Here is a 17,393-nt window from a genome sequence, read left to right as displayed (position 1 = left end):
CCCCACTATGTTGATGACATGCTAATAACATGTAACTCATTTAATTCCATATAGAAGATCATCTCTCAATTGAATCCCCACTTTTCTTTAATAGATCTTGGGGAGGTGAGCTTATTTCTAGGAGTGGAGGTAGTGAGGATTGATTAGGGTGGCCTTCATTTGTGTCAGTCAAATTATATTAAAGATCTTTTGAAGAAAGCTAACATGACAGGGGCAAAAGGATGCCAGACCCCAATGATTTCTAGGTGTGAATTGAGCAAAAATGTTGGAGAACCATGATCCAAAGTTGTATAGAAGCATTGTAGGAGCTTTACAATATGCTACTATTACAAGACCCCACATCAATTTTGTTGTTAACAAGGTAAGCCAATATATGGCTTCACCATTGGATATATACCGGAAAGCAGTCAAGAGGATATTGAGATATCTTTCTGGAACAATAGATTTTGGGATATAGATTCATAAGTCCAATGGTTTTATTTCTAGTTTTTCTGATTCTGATTTGGCCTCTGATTTAGATGATAGAAGATCTACCAGTGGAATTTGCACATATTATGGGAATAATCCGATTTCTTGGTGTGCAAAGAAGCAAGGAGTTGTGGCTAGGTCTAGCACTGAAGCAGAATACAGGAATTTAGCTTTAGCAGCTCAGAGGTTGCATGGTTGAGTTCATTGCTTGGTGAGTTAATGATGGAGAGAAACAGTAGTCCAGTGATATGGGTAGACAATTTGAGTGGTATTGCTTTAGCTTCAAATCCAGTTTTGCATGCAAGGAAAAAACATATAGAATTGGATATTCACTTTGTGAGAGATAATGTTCTTGCATAGGAAATCGAGTTGAGGCATGTTCCTACTGCAGATCAGATCGTGGACATATTTACAAAGCCTATGAGTAGGCAATCCTCCGTGAAGCTAAGGGACATGATTGGAGTCATATCCTTAGCTTCCCTCTGATTGAGAGGAGATGTTAGAGAACCTAACAAAGAACGGTCAAAGGATCTTGCTAAGGTTGAATGTAGTGTTTAGCTGCATGAGTTGGATGGAGCTGATGGTCACGTGAGAATGGCTGGAGCACCAGAGGTGGTCGGATTAGTATAAGTGCTAGCTAGCATACATAAGGAATCCGCTGGTCAATCTGTTAGAGTTTAGTATACTGAAAGCATCTTTCGAATGCTTGTATATGTAATAACTCTTTTATCCATTTGTTACCATTTTATGAGAAATAATATTTTGTTACAATGTATTTTGCTTATGTATTGCTTATGTATTTATGAGATGTTGAAATGCGTTTTCCATTTAAATACATAGTTTAAGCAAAATGAGTCTAAGTCTTCTGCATAGTAGACGAGTTGTGAGCGGCGTTCACAGTAGGTAACTTGTCAGTTCATGCAGAAGAAAAACTGTTTCACAACCTAGATAGGCTTTGACTACCTATCGTGAAAGGTTGCGACGTCAGTCCGAAAGTTTCCTTACCTAAGGAAATGAACGACGTCGGTGTGGTATAGCACTGAAAGGATCAAACAGTGAGATAAGTCTTTCTTGGCTATTTACTGAAAGACGAGGTCTCGGTGATTGTCGTTTCTTAATCATTGTTGACATAACATTGAGCATACGATATTAATTGAAAACTACTTTGGCTTATCAAATGGTGAGGGAATTTCGTTGCCCAAGAATCCTGATAGATTGGGTAATGATCATTAATGTCTAAGTGGTGCTAGTATTGTTATTGCAATGAATCGTGTGCTGGGAGAGACCAGTATGATAATATCCTCAAGAGGTGTTTAGAAAAAGGTTTTATTATTCAGAAAACTGGCCAGTTGGAATTTATTCTATGAATAATAAATAATGTTTCTAAACTAGACCACTCTTAGAAAAAGAAATTAATTAATAATAGTCAGATAGCAGACTTGATATTAATTAATGGATATTTATATCTTTAACACGAGAAATGATTTAATTAAAGAGGAAGTCCCGGAATACTCGTAATTTCGGTTTGGACGGGCAGTCAATATTATATCTATAGTGGATGATAATAATATTTAAGTTTGGGCTTGAATTAAATTGATTTTAATTTAATTAGTGAAAGCCTGAACTGTGGCCCAATCCAATCCTCCACAGATCCCTGGTCTGGCTCAAGATAATTAACTTATTATAAAAGGGAGAAGAAGAGAAGGCAGATTAATTTAATTCTCCCGTAAAATTTCGATCTCTACATTCTGCAGAGAGAAAAATATCGTTTTTTTTAGGGTTCTTCCGTAGAGATTTCTGTCTTCAATTCTTCTCCAGCTTTTGAGAATTTGACAAGCTTTGCCCACACAAAGGTCAACTCCGAGTTAAAGGGAACAGATCAGAAGATCCGTGGTAGAGACGATTGAAGAAGGAGTTCGAATTCAATTACTTGAATTCATACAGTAAATCGTTGTATTTAATTGCATATATATTTAATATGATATGTGATTATATGTTTATAAACATGTTTCTAGTTTACAATCGGATGAAAGCATGTTTAGATGTAAATCGTTCAATCAAACTAAATAGATTTCCGCTGCAAAACCAACACAATCAACAAACAAGAATGAAGACCACAAAGATTTTTTAGGCTCTGATTGTTTGATTTACTACGTGCTTTGATTGTATGAATAGCTTGTTTTATAATGTTTCGATGCATGTTTAAGCGTTCTTTTAAATTCTTTGTCGAATTGTTGAACTGCGAACATTCGAAACATTCGAATTAGGGTTCTTATGTCACCGATGGCCATAGAACAGCTCCTAAATTCGAAAATTGGACACTTGGTTGTGTCCTACAAATTCATACCTAGGGCTGGACAATCATGTGTTTTCAATGTCATGGCTGATCAGTAATTCGCGAAAACATCCGTGGGAGTTGTTGGCCGTCTAAGGCTAAGAGCAGCTCCGGATCACACGCCATTTGTCGACGGGAAGCAAGCGCCGATGGTCGACAGGTTTCGACCATGCTACCGGGCTGGCTGGTCGACGAGGAGGCTGGATCAGTGGGAGTCGAAGTGCGCCGCTGGCTGTTTTTCACGCCGAGAGCAGCGCCGGCGATTTCTGTGATAAAAAACTGACGGAAGCTGCTGGTTGAATCTTTTCCAGCCGAGAGCAGCTTGATGCAGCATACTGATACGAGTCTTATACTATTATTATTTAGTTTAGATATATTAGGGATTTGTATATCTTTTTCTATATCTTTGTTTTCTTGTTCATTAAGTCAGTAGCATTATAAATAAGAGTTATTGTTATCACTTTATTCATTCAATCAATATATGAAATATTCATTCTTTTGGCTCAATTGAGTAGCAAACAAGAAACATCTCCTAAGGTTGCCGACGAGGCTGATCTCGCGCTCAACCGCCCCTTTTTGCCGTCCAAGTCACGACCCAACGTTGGGCGCTCGACAACGACGACATCCCGTTTCTTGATTTTGTGTGGAAATCGACGTTAAGGAGGACGGTCCTTAACAACTGGTGCTTTCATTGAGAGTTGACCCTCCCACCATCTCGAACCGAAGCTACACCGCTGCCCGACAGAAAATATTCCGCGCACAACAACTGCTTTGGTTGTCGAGTCCCGCCTGTCCGCCGAGCTCTAGCCGCAGGACAACATTACTTCTGCAACGCCCGACGGGAAGGATTCCCGCTTGCCGCATCGAAGTCAGACGATCATCAACCACCACAGCCACGCCTCAGTCTGTCAACATGTCATACGACTACGCCGGCTATCGCCGTCGTCAATACGACTTCCCTCAGGCCACACAGCCATTCCGACCCTACCAGCCGACCCAACCTCGCCGTGTAACCAGTTGGGACCCTCCGAGCAGCCGGGTGGAAGTACTCCGTCCGCCGTCGTGGCCTGATCCAGAATCACCCTACGTCTCACACCACTTGGATCCACCTGATCGTCGCCCACGGCCGAGATACCAGCCCATCGGGTACCGCGATCGCGCGCAAGACGCTTGGCCCCGACACCGCGGTGGCTACGTCGAGAGGGGTGGCCACCTATCTGATCGCGGAGATCATCAGACCCAATTAGGGTTTGATCGCTACCTGCCAACCCCAACACAGCGGCACCGCCCAACGTGCTGGGACCCACCGGCTCAACAGGAGGACCGCGGCTACCCGGCCGTTGATCGGCCCCGACGCTCGGAGATGTGCTGGGACCGACCTCGCCCTCGGGAGGAGGTGAGAGCGCGAGTCCAGCCCGCCTCCCACCAGCCACGCTACTCCACCGAAAAGCCAACGCGGGACCTGTACAGTCAGCCCGCTCGTGTGACCAGTCGAACTCCAGAGCAGCCACGCCTGCCGCTAATACGGGTCTCCCAAGCGGAGAAGTCAGAACGATCTAGGTTGGGTCTCTGCTGGCACTGTCCCGAAAAATGGGTGATGGGACATGTGTGTAAACAACGCATTCTCTGTTATGCGGATGATGGGGAGGAGTTTGAGGAGAACATTCAAGATGAGAATTTAGCCGAAGAGAAAACTGATAATACTCCCACGATAGTATTCGGTGATGATGTTCCCAATGACATTATCGATGTTCACAATGATGGCGCTCCTCTTGATGTTCCAAACAACGAGTCCCCTGGAGAGTTCGTCAAGAACAAAGGGATTGTCAAGAACGACAATGAGTCACCGCAAGTGCTCGTTGGGGTATATGATGAAAAGATTGGTGAAAAGGAGGAGACATTGCTAGAAGATAAAGAGGAGGATGGTTCTATTGGTGATTACACTATTTTCCACGAAAGTGCTTGTGTCTATAAGGATTTGAATGTTGGTGATGTTACAAGTCTGAATCAACGTTCAACATCGCTCGACGTCGATCCAAGGTTGATTCCTCTGCGAAATAACACGCCGTGTTTGAGCATTCATGACTGTGTGGCAGAACTTTCCATTTTAGCGTTGAATTTGGACGACCACATTAGTCTACCTTTGTTGATTTTTTATGGAGGTGAAGAAGGGAGACGGTCAGCTGTTCGATGTGTGTTTGATCCAGGAGGAGTTGCCACGCCGAAGCTTCTGATTTCAACTCTCCTTTTTGCTTCGTGCTTCCCACCTTGAGGACAAGGTGAATTTTAACCGTGGGGGAGTTGATACGAGTCTTATACTATTATTATTAGTTTAGATATATTAGGGATTTGTATATCTTTTTCTATATCTTTGTTTTCTTGTTCATTAAGTCAGTAGCATTATAAATAGGAGTTATTGTTATCACTTTATTCATTCAATCAATATATGAAATATTCATTCTTTTGGCTCAATTGAGTAGCAAACAAGAAACATCTCCTAAGGTTGCCGACGAGGCTGATCTCGCGCTCAACCGCCCCTTTTTGCCGTCCAAGTCACGACCCAACGTTGGGCGCTCGACAACGACGACATCTCGTTTCTTGATTTTGTGTGGAAATCGACGTTAAGGAGGACGGTCCTTAACACATACACAAGCTTACAACTGATTCGTCGGGTGGTTGGAGGTTGCTGACCGATTCTACTCGGTCGAGAGCAGCACCAGGGCTGCCTGATCGGCGATCAGTGTTGACGTCAGAATGAGGCTGCTGCTGGGCATGTTTACACGACTGAGAGCAGCGCCCAACAGCTGACCGTTGAGCAGCTGCAACTTCCGATAGGGAGACTACTGCAGGACGTGTTTTTCACAACCGACAGTGGCGCTCGGAAAATTTGTTGTATCAACGAAGTCGATTGGTGGTTGGAGCTGCTGACCGAGTTTTCTCGGGCGAGAGCAGCGCCAAGGCTGCTCACCGGCGATCAGTTTCGAGGTCCGGCGGAAGCTGCTGGCCACGATTTCGTGGCTGAGAGCAGCGCAAGCATTGCCGCGAGCTTCAGAAGCTGCTGAACTGTTTTGCATGAGTGCAGTGAAGCTTGCCGCAAGCTTCGGAAGCTGCTGAACTGCTTTGCATGATTTCCGTAATCAGTTTGTGTGTTTACGTGAGTTATTCTATCATGATTTGAATAATGGTTAAATATTGCAACTAATTTATGTTTTTATGAAATTGGTTTGTTGCATGAATGGATTGAGGCATAATGTCTCGACTGAAATTAATTTTAGTAATTTTAGATATACATCAACTGTATCCAAAATTAAAATTAATTATATGGAATATCATTAAATTAATTTATTATGATTTAACATAGGTTTGAATTTTGAATCTATATCTTATGGATTTTGATAGATTATATCTATCTAGATATATCCTAGTTAGATTAGATTTGGTTATTCAAATAAATCCTATAAATCTAGGATTCCATATTTTTTTATGGAAAAAATAAATTGGAATTTAGTGTAGATTATATCCATAATATATACTTATCATGATATAGATAGGTTTGAATTATAATCATTATCTATAAGATATTGATAAATTTCATTTATCTAGAATATATCTTAAGATGATTTGGATAAGTATTTTTCAATTAAATCCTATTCTATCTAGATTTCCTAAACCTAATGGAAAAGGATAAGTATTATAATTAATATTATTATTATTTAATAATAATCGATTAATATTAATTAAAGAAAATATTTGATTAATTATTTATAATTTATTAATTATTAATTAATCAAATTATTTAATTATCTTAGTTTAATTTCATGGATTTAATTGAACTACCTATTAATTTGAAATTAATATAAGTGAACTTTCTGCCTAATTCACTTAAGTGATAATTAAAAGAAAAACCATACCTTAAAATAACTAAGCGATAATTACGATCCCTGTCGTATATGGTCTCCAAAGAATTAGTCTATGTATGAAGCAGTTTCTAATATTAACGCGACTCACCTTAGTGGGAGCCTTAATCCTAAGAAATAGCAAGTTCATTGGTTAGACTTCTCAAAATAAAGTTTAATTTTATCTAGACGTGATTTCCAATATTATCGCGACCCACCTTAGTGGGAGCTTTAATCCTAAGAAATTGCAGAGTTCAGAAGATTAAATTAACTTGTGAGATAACTGTAGAATTTTGTTTGTGGCGTGCGACCTTCCCTAGAAGGAGTATCAATACGGAAACAAAATTCTTGGGGTGAATATTCAATGGTACAAGCTTAGGCAACGTTTGGCGGCCATGCCACCTTAGTGGTCTCTGGACTATTCGTCGATGTTGTGACCAGAATTTTGTTAAATATGAATCTTTTACTTGACCTCCCTAGAGGCGTACTTAATTCTATTTAACTGTTGTGAGAATCTAAACTGTTTAATGGTTTTTACTCTTTAGAATCTTACATAGTTTGTAACAATAAGCTATTCATTTTCTCAGCTAAATCCAAATCAAGATGTCGTTCAATCCTCTTTCCGCCATCCTCAAAGAACACAAACTCGAAGGTCATAACTATATCATATGGAAACAAAACTTGGATATCGTTCTCACTGCCGAAGAGTACAAATATGTGCTCACTACGGAATGTCCACCCGAACCTGCTGCAAATGCTTCTGCAGCAGTGAAAGAAACATACAGAAAGTGGCGTAAAGCCAATGAGATGGCGAAGTGCTACATGTTGGCTTCTATGTCAACAGTACTTCAACATCAGCATCAAGGCATGAACACTGCTACTGAGATTATGAACAATCTTAATAACCTTTTTGGTACTCAGAATCGAGCTGCTAAATCTTTAGCCTTTCGGAGCATCATGACTAAGGTTATGAAGGAGGACACATCTGTGAGGGACCATGGCCTCGAGATGATGAGCCACCTCAATCAAATTGAGGTTTTGGGAGGGATCATTGATCCCGAGTCCCAAGTAACTATAATCCTTCAGAGTTTGCCAGCTAGCTATCAGCAGTTCAAGCTCAATTTCGAGATGAACAAGAGGGCTTACACCCTAGCTGAACTGTTGACTGAGTTGCAGTCAGCGGAGGATCTTATGGTCCAGACAAAGGCTGCTATGATGAGTTCTAGGCAGTCTTCCTCAGGCTCTAAGCCAGGTAAGGGGAAGAAGAAAGCCCAGAATGTTATAGCACAAAAGATAGCTAAGGGAAAAAAGAAACGGGTGAACACGAACAAGAAGCAAAGTGGCAAGTGTTTCAAATGCGGCGAAAAGGGGCATTGGAAGCCGGATTGTCCTAAAAAGGCCAATGGCTCAGGTATGCACCAAGCTTTCGTTGTTGAATCATGTTTAGCAGTTGTATCTACTCAGCAATGGGTGGTTGATACTGGAGCTACTGATCATGTTTGTTTTGATCCTGATTTAATGCAGGTAACAAGACAGTTGAATGAAACAGAGATCGAGATCCAGCTGGGCGATGCTACGAGAGTGGCAGCCGTTGCAGTGGGAGACGTTTATTTACGTTTTTCTAGTGATAGAGTTTTAGTGTTGAACAATGTTTTATTGATACCTTCGTTTAGAAGAAATTTAATTTCAGTTTCTAAACTTGTTTCTGATGGATATTCGATTTCATTTGATGATTCATGCATTATCAAGAAATGTGGTTCTTATATCTGTCGTGGTATCATGGAAAACAACCTTTACACTATAATGTCAACACAGTATATGCAACATAAAACTGAATCTAACTCAACATCGAAATTTTCTCGAAAAACAAAATCTCCTTCTGTTTCAATGAACGAAACGTACTTATGGCACCTTAGACTTGGTCATGCTAACCCTACTAGGATTCAAGCGTTGGTAGACCAAGGTCTACTTAAGGATCTAGAAATAGAACCTTATACAACTTGTGAATCATGTTTGGAAGGCAAGATGACTAAGAGACCTTTTAAGGTCAAGGGTAATAGGGCCAAGGAAGTACTTGAGCTCGTTCATTCTGATGTGTGTGGTCCAATGACTACTCAAGCTAGAGGTGGCTTTCAGTATTTCATCACCTTCATTGATGACTACTCGAAAGTTGGATATGTCTATTTGATGCGTCACAAGTCAGAATCTTTTGAAAAGTTCAAAGAATTCAGGGCACTTGTGGAGACGCGACATGGTAAGACAATCAAGGCTCTACGGTCTGACCGTGGAGGCGAGTACCTTAGTAGTGAGTTCATGGACTACTTATCAGAGGCGGGAATTGAATCCCAATTGACTGCGCCTGACACACCCCAGCAGAACGGCGTAGCTGAACGAAGGAATAGAACTCTCTTAGAAATGGTTCGATCGATGATGAGTTATGCTAAGTTACCTATTTCGTTCTGGGGACACGCGTTGCTCACAGCAAGCTATACCTTGAACAACTTACCATCCAAATCAGTACCTAGAACACCACATGAGTTGTGGACTGGACGAAAATTTAGTCTAAGACATCTCAGAGTGTGGGGTTGTCCAGCACACGTGTTGGAGAAAGATCCAACGAAGTTGGAGTCTCGTACTGAGGTATGTTTGTTTGTAGGGTATCCCAGTGGAACGAAAGGCTATGAATTCTATAGTCTACGAGATAAGAAGGTATTTGTTAGCACAAATGCTAAGTTCTTAGAAGAAGACTACGTGATGAATCATAAGTCCAGCAGTGAAGTAGCTCTTGAGGAACTAAGAGATACTTCAGTTTCTACAAGCAAAGAACCAATAACACAAGTGCAATCTATACCTGAGATATCAACTTTTATACCACAAATTGTAGAGCCTCGTCGTAGTGGGAGGGTTCCTCGTGAACCAGAAAGGTACATTGGTTTGGGTGAGTCATCTGACTTAGACCCAGACGGTAATGTATCAGACCCATGGAACTTTAAAGAGGCGATGGCAGATTCAGATAGTCATTCCTGGAAAGAAGGAATGGATTCTGAACTACAATTAATGATAGACAAAGACGTTTATGATTTGTTAGTCCTACCTGAAGGTTGTACTGCCATTGGGAGCAAATGGATTTACAAACGCAAACGAGGACCTGACGGACGAGTTAAAGTCTTCAAAGCAAGACTAGTAGCTAAGGGTTATACCCAGAGAGAAGGTATCGATTACGATGAGACCTTTTCGCCAGTTGCTATGCTCAAGTCAATCCGAATTCTTTTGTCTATCGCAGCCTACATGGATTGGGAGGTATGGCAGATGGACGTCAAGACAGCTTTCCTAAATGGAAGTCTTGAGGAGACCATCTACATGGAAAAACCCGAGGGATATGTAGTCAATGGCAAAGAACACATGGTGTGGAAGCTTAAGAAGGCCATTTATGGCCTCAAGCAAGCATCCCGATCATGGAATATGTGTTTTGACCAAACTGTTAAGTCTTTTGGCTTTGAGCAGTGCCCAGATGAGAGCTGCGTGTACAAGAAAGTTGAAGGTAAAAATGTAGTGTTTATGGTACACTACGTAGATGACATACTGTTGATTGGAAACAGTAAGAAAATGTTGTCAGACGTGAGAGATTGGCTATCAACTCAATTTGAGATGAAAGATATGGGAGAAGCTGGACACATCCTAGGCATTAAAGTTCTAAGGAACCGCCAGAAAAGGATGTTGTGCCTATCTCAAGAATCTTATATAGATACGATAGTTAAACGTTTTAGTATGCAAGATTCCAAGAAAGGTTTTCTACCTTTTAGCCATGGAATCACCCTGTCTCAGGATATGTGTCCCAAAACACCTATTGAGATAGAAGATATGAGAAGGATCCCTTATGCATCGGCTGTTGGGAGTCTCATGTATGCTATGTTATGCACAAGGCCCGATATTTGCTTTGCCGTTGGCATGGTAGCAAGGTATCAGTCAAACCCTGGTCAAGGACACTGGATTGCGGTAAAGAAAATACTCAAGTATCTGAGAAGAACTAAGGAGTATTCTCTAGTTGACCAGGCATCCGAGATGTATCCTTTGGGTTACACTGATTCAGACTTTCAGTCTGATCGGGATTCGTGAAAATCAACCTCTGGATATGTGTTTACTTTAGGAGGTGGAGCCGTAATTTGGAAGAGTGTGAAGCAGAAATGCATCGCGGACTCTACCATGGAAGCTGAATATGTGGCAGCATCAGAAGCCGCAAAGGAAAAAGTATGGTTCAGAAACTTTCTTTTTGATTTGAATGTGATTCCGAGTATGCCCAAGAGCATCACTGTTTATTGTGACAATTCTGGTGCTGTGGCAAACTCAAGGGAACCACGAGCCCACAAGGCAATCAAACACATAGAAAGGAAATATCACATCGTTCGTGATATAGTGCGGAGAGAAGACATTGAAGTGGTCAAGATCGCATCAGAAAGCAACTTGGCAGATCCATTCACAAAGGCACTTCCAGCCAGGACGTTTGAACGTCATGTGAAAGGATTAGGTGTTCGATTGACCTAGACCCGCTTTCAGTATAAGTGGGAGGATTTTGCAGTTTTGGTATACTCGAAAGCTGTTTTGAGTATAAGTGGGAGATTGTTAGAGTTTAGTATACTGAAAGCGTCTTTCGAATGCATGTATATGTAATAACTCTTTTATCCATTTGTTACCATTTTATGAGAAATAATATTTTGTTACAATGTATTTTGCTTATGTATTGCTTATGTATTTATGAGATGTTGAAATGCGTTTTCCATTTAAATACATAGTTTAAGCAAAATGAGTCTAAGTCTTCTGCATAGTAGACGAGTTGTGAGCGGCGTTCACAGTAGGTAACTTGTCAGTTCATGCAGAAGAAAAACTGTTTCACAACCTAGATAGGCTTTAACTACCTATCGTGAAAGGTTGCGACGTCAGTTCGAAAGTTTCCTTACCTAAGGAAATGAACGACGTCGGTGTGGTATAGCACTGAAAGGATCAAACAGTGAGATAAGTCTTTCTTGGCTATTTACTGAAGACGAGGTCTCGGTGATTGTCGTTTCTTAATCATTGTTGACATAACATTGAGCATACGATATTAATTGAAAACTACTTTGACTTATCAAATGGTGAGGGAATTTCGTTGCCCAAGAATCCTGATAGATTGGGTAATGATCATTAATATCTAAGTGGTGCTAGTATTGTTATTGCAATGAATCGTGTGCTGGGAGAGACCAGTAAGATAATATCCTCAAGAGGTGTTTAGAAAAAAGTTTTATTATTCAGAAAACTGGCCAGTTTGAATTTATTCTATGAATAATAAATAATGTTTCTAAACTAGACCACTCTTGGAAAAAGAAATTAATTAATAATAGTTAGATAGCAGACTTGATATTAATTAATGGATATTTATATCTTTAACACGAGAAATGATTTAATTAAAGAGGAAGTCCCGGAATACTCGTAATTTCGGTTTGGACGGGCAGTCAATATTATATCTATAGTGGATGATAATAATATTTAAGTTTGGGCTTGAATTAAATTGATTTTAATTTAATTAGTGAAAGCCTGAACTGTGGCCCAATCCAATCCTCCACAGATCCCTGGTCTGGCCCAATATAATTAACTTATTATAAAAGGGAGAAGAAGAGAAGGCAGATTAATTTAATTCTCCCGTAAAATTTCGATCTCTACATTCTGCAGAGAGAAAAATATCATTTTTTTAGGGTTCTTCCGTAGAGATTTCTGTCTTCAATTCATCTCCAGCTTTTGAGAATTTGACAAGCTTTGCCCACACAAAGGTCAACTCCGAGTTAAAGGGAACAGATCAGAAGATCCGTGGTAGAGACGATTGAAGAAGGAGTTCGAATTCAATTACTTGAATTCATACGGTAAATCGTTGTATTTAATTGCATATATATTTAATATGATATGTGATTATATGTTTATAAACATGTTTCTAGTTTACAATCGGATGAAAGCATGTTTAGATGTAAATCGTTCAATCAAACTAAATAGATTTCCGCTGCAAAACCAACACAATCAACAAACAAGTATGAAGACCACAAAGATTCTTGGAGTGACGTTGCAATTAGAAGAATTGTGAAGAAGAAAGGGTATTGTTTCAGTTATAGTTTTGTAATCTAGTTGTACAATGGATTAGGAATGGATTCTAGATCCTTCTTAGTCTAGCTATACAATCAGTTTGTATTGCAGATAATCAATGAAACAATGAATTTCACAAAATGTTATTAATGGAAATCCTTTATTCAACTTTCTTCTTCACAAGTTCTCTTGTTTCTTTTCAATAATAAAGTAGGAATTTGTTAGTATTTGGCTGATCAAGTGAGAAGAGGCTCAGAGCTAATTCAAATAAACTAGCTGTTGGAGCTGAGTTTACTTTCTGTTTCTGCAGTTGCAACCACATGAACTAGCCGTTGGAGCCGGGGGAGTAACCGTCGCGCGCACACACATTCTCATATATAGATGGTGTGTGTGCGCTGAAAAGAGAAGAGTGAGAACAAGCAAAGGAGATCGAGTGAAAAGAAAGGAGAGTTTCATGCATGTTAGAGGGGGCTCGTTTCTGTTGTAGATTCAGAGAGAGACTAATCTTGAGAAGTGAATGTTCTTTGTTAATGTAGTCTAGAGCTAGTTTACATCTTATAATTCGCCCTAATTGTATCAACTCAATACAAAAATCATCTTTGCGTCCGTGGATGTAGGCTTCGGCTGAACCACGTAATCCCTCGGTGATCTTGTGTGTTTTGCTTGGCGTTGTTCTATTCACAAAAATGAAAAAGGTAGAGAGATGAACGGAGAAAGTAAGAAGGCGTTTCTTGTTGGCCACGATTTAAGAAAAAATGTGTTGAGTGAGTTAAGTAAAGGAAGAATGAAATAGGAAATGGAAAAAGGTAGAGAGATGCAGAGAGAATAAAGTAAGAAGGCGTTTCTTTTCGGCACACAATTTAAGAAAATTTTTGTTAAGTGAGTTAAGTAGAGGAAGAATAAAGTAGGAAATGAAAAAGGTAGATGGATGAAGAGAGAATAAAGTAAGAGAAGTAAAGTAAGTGAGAAGAAATGTGTTGACTTTTATTAAAAAGGAAAATGACTCCACTACTATGACACTTACCAAAATGACAAAATGTCCCACTACTATGGAAATAAGAGAGTAGTATAATTTTGATTTTAAATTATAAATTAAATTTAATTAGAATGTATAATATAGTCTTACTACTTAATTTATGGGCCCCACCATCCACTATAAAATTTCAACTACTTTTACTCTTTTCTTATTTTACCAATTACGTATCAAAACTCATGTCAACCCTAAACTACCTATTTCTATGGGATGGAGGGAGTGTAAAATAAAATTAAAAAATAAATAAATACTCCCTCCGCCCCCATTAGTTGGCACCAATTTTCTTTTTCTTCCGTCCCTAATTAATTGACACCCTTACTTTTACTACTTTTGATAATAGACCCCACATTTCATCAACTCATTACATTCACATTTTATTGTAAAATTGTTGTATAAAAGTAGGACTCACATTCCACTAACTTTTTCCACCACTTTCCACTACATTTCTTAAAATCCGTCCCAAATTAATCGGTGCCAATTAGTGGGGACGGAGGGAGTAGTAAAAATGTGACTATGGAAAATGAAAAGATAGTGGTTTAAGTTGTTGATGGATGATTAAAAGGAAATATTGGCCGTGGGCACTGCCTCACTGGAGTTGATTTTACTACTATAATAAGTAGACAAAGTAAATTCAAATAAATCTGCTAACACATAAGTCAGATTGCGAGGGAGAAAACATTGATTAGTTTGTTATAGATGTATAATTGAATGACTGAAATAGAGAGTACTAACATTTATCTTAATTTTGTTTCATAAAGTGTTGCCGTCCGAGACTCACTCTCTATGAAATACAAGATGAATTGATTCGATTATACCAATGTTTCAAAACCTCCTCAGCGACAAGAATCGGAGATTAAAACAAAACCGAAGCAGAAAAGACAAAAAGAATACTCCATTTTTGTGGAGTAGCATAAGCAAACAAGAATCATAATTTTGTTTAAATTTAATTTTTTTTGTTATAATGTTAGAACCGGGAGCAGCATGATTTGGTGGTTTTTATTTGTAGTGTAAATTTAGGAATTTCATGTCAAATATTATGCATGGCGGAGATGTGATCAAATACTAGCCATCTTAATGTGCTACTTGCTAACTAAATCAACATTATATTAAAATGCCAACACAAATTTGTGTTGACACTTTGTTAATGTCAAGATAAATTTGTGTAGATAGTGTTGACATTTTTAATATAATGTATTGATTAGTGAACAAGTAGTACATTAAACAAAATGTCAAGATAAATTTGTGTTGACATACTCATGTTACTGTGTTGACATGTTTAAAATAATGTGTTGATTATTTAGCAAGTAGGACGTTAAGATAGTTAGCACAGTAACACAACCCTGGCACTTCATATGCATATATATATATATATATATATATATATATATATATATATAGAGTCCCATTATTCACAAATCCACTCTTAAAGACCGAACCACCGAACCATACCAAATTAGGGTTTTTTGATCTAGTTTTTTAAGGATGAGAGGCACAAATTTATTATTTATTTTCACCTTCATCACGAGCCTATTTTAATTCATCCGAAGGTAAATAAGTCATACAAACATGTTACAAAGATTTAAATTCATTCCAGTAGGTTTTTACTTCATTCCAGTAGGTTTTTACTTCATTCCAGTAGGATTATTACTTCATTCCAGTACGTAAATGCGGTTTCGCCGTCGCGTGTCGTTCTTTCTCTCTACAATATCTATCACCACCGCCACAACGCTGGTATGATGTAATAAACACATGAAATGATGCAATAAATTATTGGAATGAAGTATGTGAAGTCCTACTGGAATGAAGTAAAAACCTTATCCAATGAAGTAATAACGTTTCTGAATGAAGTAATAAACGCACTTGAATAAATTGTATTTTTTAATATAAATAAAGTAAAAACTCAGGTCAATGAATTCAAATGAAACATATGTTGAATCATTTCAAAACCTACTGCAAGAAAGTAAAAACATGTTGTAGTTTCAAGGTATTACGTACGGAATGAAGTAATAAATCTATACAATGAAGTAAAATGGGCTTGTAATGAAGACCGAAAAATTTACACAGCAACACATCTCATCAAAAAAACTAGATCTAATGGCCCAGATTTGGTCTCTAGTTCGATCTTTAAAATTGGTTCGACATTGATCACAACCCTATATATATATATATATATATATATATAGATGGCTGTGGTTTGTTGTTGACTATTGGATAAGAGTTTTAGTTTAAAATTATGCAAATGGATGCAGAAAGCTCTCCTCCTCCACCTGCAAAACACCCTTCATTACCTCTCTTCATTTTCGTTGGTGGGATCATACTGCTCCTTTTACTGATCATCATATTCATCTCTCGAAAAGTGATCAAACGCGCGAAATTCAGAACGCTCATTGCTCGGGCAGTGCATCGACCAGGTTTGTCCATTGAAAAGTTTAAGAGACTCAAGTCATTGTGTCCTTTCATTGTGCTGCAGTAACAAGAGATATTCTAAGTGGAAATCTCCGTATGATTAGCTATTTCAACTTCGAGACATTGAAGAAGGCTACCAAGAACTTCGACCAGTTGAATCTTCTCGGAAGAGGTGGATTTGGGCCTGTCTACTTGGTAAGGGGATGATACGTTTTTTTTGTTGCATAATGATTCCAACTTTGTAATCCCTTTCGACTTTTAAAGGGAAAGTTGGCCGATGGAAGGCTGGTTGCTCTGAAAAAGCTGGCATTCTAGAAATCTCAGCAGGGAGAATCAGAATTCCTTGATCACGAGCATACAGCACAAGAATCTCGTTCGACTTCTGGGTTGCTGTTCTGATGGGGCGCAACGGCTTCTTGTCTATGAGTACATGAAAAACAGAAGTTTAGACCTTATTTTTTATGGTAGAACATGACATTGCTCGAGCTCAAATGAAGCAAAATTTCATATGATTTGTGTATGCAGGCAAAAATGACATATTATTGAACTGGGGCACGCGATTTCAAATCATTCTCGGGGTTGCTCGAGGCCTACAGTATCAGAATCATACACCGGGACATTAAAGCTAGCAACATTCTCCTTGATGATAGATTTCAACCTAGAATAGGCGACTTTGGCCTTGCGAGGTTTTTCCCAGAGGATCAAGCGTATCTCAGTACCGCATTTGCTGGAACCTTGTAAGTTAACTAAAAATTGGATGAAAATAAGAAGAATTTGGGAAACAGAGTGATAATTAACCGATTATCGTACAGAGCCTACACTGCACCCGAATACGCCATCAGAGGGGAGCTAACTGAAAAGGCAGACATATACAGCTTCGGAGTTCTGGTGCTTGAGATTATCAGCTGCAGGAGAAACACTGACCTAACTTTGCCATCAGAGATGCAATACCTTCCAGAATATGTAAACTTATCATCCTTCACTAAATATCTTTACTTGTCACTCATTTTGATGCTCGTTATCGCACTACGTGATGGAGTACGTACTAAACAAGCCCATCAGCCTAAAGCCCAAGAAAGAGTATCAGTTCGGCATGACTAAAGAGTATCAGTCCGGCATGACTAAAGAGTTCAGTTCGGCACAACCAAAG

The 17,393-nt window shown here is 39.0% G+C and overlaps 1 protein-coding gene and 1 long non-coding RNA gene across 2 annotated transcripts; both read left to right on the top strand.

Moving 5' to 3' along the window:
* Window positions 1–262: 262 nt before the first annotated feature.
* LOC121749423 (uncharacterized mitochondrial protein AtMg00810-like) lies at window positions 263–667 on the top strand. Its single transcript, XM_042143994.1, has 2 exons — window positions 263–361; window positions 458–667. The coding sequence occupies exons 1-2, from the start codon at window positions 263–265 to the stop codon at window positions 665–667; spliced, it is 309 nt and encodes a 102-aa protein (XP_041999928.1).
* Window positions 668–16,108: 15,441 nt separating this feature from the next.
* Window positions 16,109–17,393, top strand: LOC121747802. Its single transcript, XR_006039345.1, has 4 exons — window positions 16,109–16,248; window positions 16,348–16,438; window positions 16,508–16,980; window positions 17,056–17,393. It is a non-coding gene; the product is annotated as an uncharacterized LOC121747802 (long non-coding RNA).

Source organism: Salvia splendens, chromosome 9, assembly GCF_004379255.2.
Source record: "Salvia splendens isolate huo1 chromosome 9, SspV2, whole genome shotgun sequence".
NCBI classification, from domain to species: domain Eukaryota; kingdom Viridiplantae; phylum Streptophyta; class Magnoliopsida; order Lamiales; family Lamiaceae; genus Salvia; species Salvia splendens.
This window is presented reverse-complemented; position numbering and strand designations above follow the sequence as displayed.